This window comes from Alosa pseudoharengus, unplaced genomic scaffold, assembly GCF_046254945.1.
Source record: "Alosa pseudoharengus isolate Yale_2024_CS ecotype anadromous, Long Island Sound unplaced genomic scaffold, YU_APseudo_1.1 YU_APseudo_1.1_scf_4, whole genome shotgun sequence".
In the NCBI taxonomy this organism is placed as follows: domain Eukaryota; kingdom Metazoa; phylum Chordata; class Actinopteri; order Clupeiformes; family Clupeidae; genus Alosa; species Alosa pseudoharengus.
Genome location: NW_027468774.1, coordinates 26,010,557 through 26,019,443, shown reverse-complemented (window position 1 = coordinate 26,019,443; position 8,887 = coordinate 26,010,557). Strand labels below are relative to the sequence as shown.

At 41.6% G+C, this 8,887-nt stretch overlaps 1 protein-coding gene across 2 annotated transcripts in view; it reads left to right on the top strand.

Annotated features, from left to right (window-relative positions):
- The first annotated feature begins 3,445 nt into the window (after positions 1-3,445).
- The window catches only part of eps8l1a (EPS8 signaling adaptor L1a), a 9,970-nt gene continuing 4,528 nt past the window's right edge, over positions 3,446-8,887 (top strand). Inside the window, exons 1-7 of one of the 2 annotated variants that reach the window (XM_076265570.1) lie at positions 3,446-3,669; positions 5,412-5,490; positions 5,612-5,670; positions 5,877-6,012; positions 6,186-6,274; positions 6,852-6,926; positions 8,740-8,887. The exon at positions 8,740-8,887 is cut by the window's right edge and continues 1 nt beyond it. In XM_076265570.1, the coding sequence (XP_076121685.1) occupies positions 5,412-5,490; positions 5,612-5,670; positions 5,877-6,012; positions 6,186-6,274; positions 6,852-6,926; positions 8,740-8,887 (586 nt within the window). In that variant the 5' untranslated portion in view covers positions 3,446-3,669. The other variant, XM_076265569.1, reaches the window with a different exon arrangement.

Genomic DNA, 8,887 nt, shown 5'->3' with positions numbered 1-8,887 from the left:
GCTTGCGTATCGATGATGTCATTGCCACACCTCAGCTGCCCTGGACTTGCACTTATAGTATTGCCTAACAATACTAGTTTTCATACATGACATTACCTACGATTACACTCCGTAAGATAAATATCACAACTGGTGCCGCGCAGCGCCGATAGCTTATGACTTGGTGGACTGAACACTGTTTTTCCCGGTGTTTTTTTATGCATTCTAGCTACTGTCAGTGACGCGAGAGAACTTATTAAGTGCGGTGTAAGTTTAGGCTACATTAATTTGTGTGTAGTGCCAGTGTCATTCATTTATTTTACATGTCTTACAACATATATACATGCATTCACAGTCGAGTGAAATCAGATATAAGCATACAAAGACGCTTAGAACTCACGTTAAGCCGATGGCACACTAAATGCGAATGCGCGATTTGATGCAGGCAAAAGTATTGACTGTTACTAACGAGGGTTTTATAGCAATAGTATAAATGTGGCGACAGAATAGCCTAGAACTTGGGTAAGCCTTGCGTTTAGTAGCCTAATTGCGGTGAATCTAATGTGAATCACGGACTATCCTACAACCAAAGAAAGTAAAGGTGATTAGTAGGCCTACCTGCATTAGCCAAATAAAGGACGGGACTGCACCCTTCACAATTAAACCGTAAAATAAAGTTTATTAGTTTTACAGTTGACTACAGTTGACAGTTCACCATCAGTCCACACAAACAATTCTGGTTTCCTTGCACTAGCCATTTGGTCGTAGCCTATCTATCTATCTATCTATCTAGCCTATTCTGTCTGTTTGTAAAGCGCAAATTTTGGTCAATTTCTGTAAAGAAACAGTGCCACCTATAGGCCTGGGGTATGAAGTAACGTGTTGAGTCGTGTTGAGATGGATCCGTTTGGACGCAAATATTCTTGATGCGGTTTCAGGGAAGACGGAGGAAAAAAAGATCGGTTTTGTACGTGTGGACTAGCCCTGAGGCAATGATTCCATGCAAAGGCTTGGGCTTCAGGGCACCCTGACACCTTGGGCCCCTGGGTCTGGGCCCAGAAGGCCCGTGCAGTAATCCATCCCTGGGACCAGGGTCCCAGAGTTAAATGAACATTGGTATCAAAAGGATCTAGCCTATAGGACCATGGGCGTCGGAGGCATTGTGAAAGTGGGTGGGACATTTCAGAGGGGGGGACTATATGCAATTTCCTGAATTCTGGTACATTTTAACCGGTTATTTAGATACTTCTATATAACAAAATAAAGCCAGCCTACGAAATTAATAAAAATCATGTAGTAAATCATGCATAATTTAAAAATAACTCAATAAGCTACTTGGCTATGCAATAAGGTTTCCATTACAGCACCGCAGACGTTCAATGAACGCATGAAAGCGGATGGTTTGTTTGAAATCCCGACACTCTTTCAACTACATGGAACGTAATGATCATCAAATACCTCCCCAGATTTCAGTGCCCATCAGTCCCAACATTTAACAATATAATCAAACAGTCCAAAAGTAAATTAAATATCAAACTAAACCGAAAATGTCATGCTTTTGAAGGCCTACCAGTATGCCGCTCCAAGAAACGCATGTCTCAAAATAAAACTCGCATAAGAAAAAAAGGGCTGTCTCGAATACAATCCTGCCCCTAAAGGCCTGTACTTTGTCTTAAGACCCCGGCCATAATTTGAGGATTTACAGTATCTAAGTAGACAAACTTACAAACTGGCTTCAGATATCCAACAGAGTGAATAGAGATTGTGCAGTCTTAGCTGTGGTTAGTGACGTGATGCTGTTAATGGGGAGTTTTACATAGTGTAAACCTATAGGTTATTATTTATTTGGCGTACCTATAAGGCTTTTTACCTTATCAAAAGTGAGGGGGATGACTGATCTCTTCAACACTGCGGGGATTTGGCGCTTGTCACTGTGTGTGTGACAGAAGAGGAATGGGAGAATGCGTGTAACAAAAAAAAAAGTTTATGAGCGATTTACGCGCAAATGGGAGAATCCAATGAAAACGACAATGAAGCACTAAACAGATGCTGAAAACAGCACTGGTATTTCGCACGGCAAAAGTGTGTGTGTGTGTGTGGGGGGGGGGGGGGGGGATTTGTAAGAATTTAAGAAATGTTTGTATATTTTAACTTTTAAATGCATCAATCAGGTGCACTTTCAAAATAAATTCAGAGGTCAGACTTGCTTATTTTTATGGAAATATTTGTGCTGTAGCCTAAGCTATTTTGCACTTCAGAATTATAACCATGCACACACAGGTGGAATAGTTAGGTGATATTGCAATAAGTTCACAACCACAAAAACATATGCTACATTTCACAGTTCAGAAATTTTCAAAAATGTGTGTACATTTCAGCAGTCCATGAAATTATGCAGAAGTGGTCACCTGTGTTATTCAGCTAGTTTATTTAAGATAATATATTGGTCATTGTAATGGCCATAGCCTATAGCCTACATGCTATTCTTTCCTCCTATCCTTCAGGATGTACCCATATCTGCATGATGTGAATGTTTGCATATGGCTTATGTCAGGCTTTATATCAATATTTGTGTCTCGTTATTTGATTTTCTTCATATTTTTGCATTAATGTCACTAGGAAGCATGCCAATATAAATACATTCATTTATCTGTAATGGGATTGGCTGGAACCTGACAATATAAGAACCATGATAGTGGGATAATCTATGGCTGAGCAATTTACAAAAATGTATGTAGGCCTACTGACATTAGAATACATTATAATTTCGCCCCAATGAGGCTATGTAGAAATGTGTTGCAATTTCAAAACCGGATTACTCAGGAACCACTTATTGCACAGAGGCATGCTTTATATCCTCGTATTCGGTACGGTTTGCTGTTTATTGTGATATTGGGTTTGCCACGTGTTGTGTAAAGGGTTAGTGAAATATTAAACCGAGAGTAATGGGTGTGCACTGTGTGCAAAATGCAAATATGATTAGCCTAAATTGCACGTCGGTTCAATGTTAATTTTCTCGCGAACCATTTATCACAGCAACTTGGCGCTAATATCCCGCACGTTCACCTGATGTGTGATATCATATGTATAGGTTTAGTTTAGTTTAACCTCATCTGCCAGGTATTTGACCTCAGACTACCCTCTCACCGTTTCTGAAAGCATAACCGTGGCTCAGCAGGTAGATAGGCTAAACTCATTTTTCAGGCATCTGACCACACCGGGTTGACACTTCAGCGTGAGAAATCGGGGGTGTGGCGTGTGAGTGTGTGAAACTAATCAAATGCGTGTGTCTCACGGCCAATGCGTGAGAGTTTGCACCTATGCACACTCACACACACACACACTAACATCAGCCTACGCTGGCATTCAGAAACTCATTTTTTTCTAAGAAGACACACATTTCTGGAGTGACATCAGATTGAAACTAGCCCAGGCATTCATTGTTTTATCTCTCTCCAAGGGGGTGCAAGGCTGAGGTGGAGAGTGGAAGAGTGGAAGAGTGAGAGAATGAGATGGAAGAGAGAGAGAGAGAGAGAGAGGGAGAATGCATGAGAGGATTTCACAGCAGAAAGACTAACTTGTTTTTCCTGTTTCTGCGTATCTCCTCAAGGCGTAAACAGGGGAAGTGGCAGAAGAGTAGGACACACAAACACATACATACACGCTCCCACACACATTGACAAGGGCACGGTAAGGCTGAAATCCTCCTTATGATCTCTTGCTGTTTGTTTGTCTATAGGCTACTGTCTCTGTGTTTTATTGGCTCATTTTTTCCCTCTGGATTTGGACTTGGACTCCTAATTGATCATATTCCAAGAGGGTGACAAAACCAGAAGTGGCGCAGGGCAGGACACCAAACTGTGGCAAAACCACAGTTCGCTGATTTATCTAATTATGCCAAATTTACTCTAACTCTCCACTCTAGACCGGAGAGCAAAGACCATCAGCTGGAACAGGCTACTGTAGAACCATGGTAAAAGAGAGGATGTTGCTGAAAACCTGGCATATAAATGAAACTTTTTTCAACTGATTCTTTATTTGTGATATTGTGAAATTATTGTCACTATTGCTCTGTTATTAGTAGCATTCATATTTGGAATGTAGCATCCCTGTACTATACCGCTTCTCCGCAGAAAATCAGAAAATGAAGGTCTAGTTATGAATCAAGATAATGGGTAATTATAGTCTTTGCATCACCTTAATGACCTCAATTGTGGGAGCAGCAAGTTAGTCACCTCTAAGGTTCCTGCGTCCTTTGGGTGTAGCATGTGTGCATATTGTGAGAGTTTTTTTTAGCATTGGAAGGGCATGGTCCTATGCAGTCACGCGCAATTCTGGTGGAGCTGCAATGCATGACAATCAAGTCATTTTCTTAGTTGATTCAAGTAATAATTTAGACATATAGAAATGCATTCAATTAATTTGATGACTTGAGTGTGCATGTGCTGCATTTTATCTATATATATTTTACATACCAGTGCGGCTATATATAGGCCTATAGCAGAACTATTCTAATACAGATTCATTAAATCATTGTTTTCTAAAACAAAGTTATGATTCCTTCAGGAAATGCATTAAGGTGTGCATATTTACTATGAACAAGTAAGAGACGTCAACTGCTCGAGATCATTTTCCAAAATAGTGGCGGGCAGACAGACAGGGCAGAGTCATAGCAAACCTCATTCCTGAGCTACCGAAAGGCATGCTGGCAGCCAGTCTGGTTTCCATGGACATTTAGCTTCATGGTCAGAACAACTAGCTTGCAATGCCAAGCCTATCCAGCCTCAGGAAAAAAGAACCACCCACATTTTAATTGACAAGATGGTGAAACCACCATAGATGAATCAGAACAGATTTGGCTTTGTTGTGCTCATCTAATTAATGCAAATACTTGTAGTTAATGAAAAGCATGGCTGGGGTTTTGTTTTGTGAACAGGTTCTGTTCACTTTAAGCCATTAACAGTATTGTTTCTGGGAAGCACCAGGTCATATACGTGTAACATCTTGACATGTATTGAATAATTCAATTGAACATGTGCACTACCTGGTTTATTGTTGATAAAGAAGGTGTATTGCTTTGAAGATATGTATGTATTGATGTGCATCTAAAGCACATCTTTAAAAGCATTCAAATCTGTGACCACAGCTTGTATGTGTGAACATTTATCAAGTTTGGTGTTTTTATTGCTTTTAAATAGATAGATACTTTTTTATTGTCATTCATGGTGTGATGAATTGCTACCATTCATCTGTGTTCATTCCATTCACCTGATTTCTTTTCTCTCTTCCCTTTTTGATCTCTCCTCTTCCCCCTCTCTCATGCTCTCTGTTTCCCTCTCTCCCTCTCTCTTTCTCATGCTCTTTTTCTCTCTCTCCCTCTCTCTTTCTCATGCTCTCTGTTTCCCTCTCTCCCCTCATTCTCTCTTTGTCAGATGCAGTCTGCTCCACCTGTTCTCCCTCGGAAACACTCATTAATCAGACTACTGAAGCCTCCTGGAGCTATCAGCCCAGGTATCTCTCTCTCTCTCTCTCTCTCTCCCTCTCTCTCTCTGTGTATGTGTGTGAAAGTATGTTAATCAACTGTTCCAATTCCATTTTTAAAAGATTCAAATTGTCCTTGTCCTTTTTGTAGTGAATGGAACTCAGACTAAAAAAATAAGTCCACCAACAGTTCATGCAGAGAGAGAAGTGGTAAGTGTGTGTGTGTGTGTGTGTGTGTGTGTGTGTGTGTGTGTGTGTGTGTGTGTGTGTGCAAATGAAGTTGTAAAGAAAATGTACAGAGGTTTTCTGTCACGTTATGTAACATTTTTTTATCACGTGGATATAATGTGAGTGTTTATTTTTCTTTCTCTCCCCCCTTTCTGTGCCTCTCCCACTCCTGGGCGCCCCTCGCTCAGGAACTCTTAAATCACTGCTTCGATGATGTGGAGCGCTTTATGGGCCGTCTGCAGCAGGCAGCCGAGGCCCGGAGTGTTCTGGAACAGCGCTCCAAGAAGAAGAAGAGCAGGAGAAAGAGCAAAAAGGAGAAAGATGGTGAGACTCAGGAACACAAGACAGAGTGGAAATGGAAGATAGTGAAGCAAGAATTCATTAACATAAAAAGTCCTGACCATTTTGTTTCCATGGCCTCCTTTCTCTCTCTCTCTCTCTCTCTCTCTCTCTCTTTCTTTCTCTCTTTGTGTGTGTGTGTGTGTGTGTGTGTGCAGATGACCTGCTGACTCAAAAAGCGACTCCTCCTGCAGAAGAAGAATTTGTGGACATTTTTCAGAAAGTCAAGTATTCCCTCAGTCTGCTGGTGAGGTTCACTCCCTTGCTTCCCCACTGCCCAAACAAGTCCAGCTCAGCACAGCAGCCTGGGAGCTCCAGCTCCTGTTGAATGTCCTCAGTCTGTTCCTGTGCTCATGTCTGTTTCTTAAAGGAACCGTATGTAAGAAATGTAATTCAATTAATCATAAAATGGCCTTGATTTGTCACTAGACATTAGGAAATCATGCTAATTTCAAATACTTATATCACTCACAAGAGTAGTCCGGCCAGGATATCGTCATTTAAAAAAGTGAAGTTGCAGCCCTCAACTGATGTTGATGTTTACATATGTTTTAGCCTGATCCGCCACCCTCCACCTATCTAGTAATCACAAAGTCAGTAGTGTTTCGGCATCTGGGTTGCCAGCTCTGCTCTAGTTACCACATCTGCGGTGTACACTGCTCTACTGTATTTTGAAAGTGATTGTAGTACCAGTTTTGGCCAATGCGGTTCCTTTAAAGTTCACACATTCTGAATGAAGAGACCAGCTTTTCTGAGGTTAAGAGTTGATGAATTTGCTTGTTCATTTTCCTTTGTTTCTTTCTGTCTCTCTTATTTTATTTCAGGATCGTTTGAAAGCCTCAATATCACATCCCAGTTCAGGAGAGCTCGTCCATTATGTCTTTACTCCACTGAACTTGGTATTTTAACATGTGCACTCATACACAATCATCATGGACACACACACGCGTACACACACACACACGTACACGCGTACACACACACACACACACACACACACACACACACACACACACACACACACACTCACACTCACACATACACACACTCACACACACAGTCCCTAGGCACATCCGACCCTCCAAACAAACATACTCCTCCCTATGCCTTTTGCCAAAAGACTATATCCTCAGAATCCGATAAACACTCTCTCCCCCTTTCCTCTGAAAGTGACCTTGAGGGTCAAAAGTGAATACACATGACTTGTTGTTTACATGGCTAATGGGGGGACATGTTTGCAAGGACCACTCTGTGAAAATTCCTAAAATATTTGCAATGAGAGTTACCCTCTCCCCCACCAATGACGCAGACAGAAAGGGACATTTCTCTGGTGTGAGTGTGAATGTGTTCGGTCTCTGTGTTAAGATTGTTTATGACTGTCAAAGTCCTTCCTGCGTCTTTCCTGTAGGTGTGTTCATATGTATTGTGTGTGTTTTTGTGTGAAGTGCGTGCATGCACCAATGCCCTCTCCAATACCAGTGTGTGCTATGTTGCTGTGTTTGTGTGTGTGTGTGTGTGTGTGTGTATGAGGCTGCTAAATTTATATATCATATGTCAATGTCAGAGTTTCTGCTTGAAAAAAATGGTGCCGGTCAAATTATATGCCGGTCAAATATCCTATTATCGCTTCTTAATGAGTCAAGTTGAGAAAAACTGGAGACAGGCTATGTAGCTTAAAGAATGACATAATCAGGCCGTATAGAATGCAACTTGTTCATTAGCCTAATTTAAACATGCTAAACAAGATCTAGCTTGTTCGTCGTTTTAAATAAGCTACATTGTTTGTTGCTGCTACCCACGTTATCTCCAGTGGTTCAACAGTTTCACTTGCGCAGATGTGCACAAACATTGAATGAGCGCTCACACCACTAACCCCTATTCTATGCCTCTTTATTTGATAACGCTAAATTAAGAAATATTTCCTATTCTGGAAAATATTTGTTTATTCTTTTTCTTTCGGTCCACGGTTCAATGATACCATTTGTTTGTGCCGCAAATTATCCGCGGACCAGCAATCTCCTCGTCGAGGTGGCCCTAACCCTGCAGATCACAGAGAAAGCATGCCTTGGGAATAGAACACAGTTGCATGTCCAGTGTAGCCATGGGTCTGTCTACACGGAGAATGTCAAGTGTCTTGGTGCGGCAGCACCCCCCGCAACCCCCCTTCCACTGATTCCGACAGATATGCCTGAAACTTCAGCTTTTTCTCTGGTGATGGTGGAGCTGACCAGACATCTGAGGCTTTAGGTGTTACCAGTTTTATCATCATCGATCGTGTCTGGCCTCTGCAAAAACTTTTAAGGCTAGTCTGCCTGGGCCTGGCCATGTTTGAACCGTCTCACTCATTCGTTCGTTGTTTAACAGAAGTTTTAAGCGTGCGCTTCCTATTTGAAATGCAGCATACTGTATGCGTGTTGTTTAATAATAACAATAGAGCATGTTCATTTAAAACATAGCCAAAGGACGTATTCTTGCTTTAGTATAGGCCTACATTTTAGGCTTATTCTCAACTTCAGATTGTGTTAGCGGAACGGGATTATTAGCCCATTTCAATCGGACAATTTGACCGGAGAGATTTAATTTCATTTTTTTTTTTTTCGCCTAATGTCCGGCAATTACTGGACAACGGAAACCCTGCTCAATGTATATGTCCATTATGTCTTTATGCTGGATCGTTGACACTGTGTTTTGTGTGTGTGTGTGTGTGATCAGATGGTGAAAACCACTGGAGGTCCTTCATTGGCTGCATCCGTCTCAAGTCCAGCGCTAACTAGTGGAGCGGTCACCCTGCTGCAGGACACTCTAAAAGAGAAGGAGAAGGAGCTGTGGATGTCATTGGGACCCAACTGGACCTCAACAC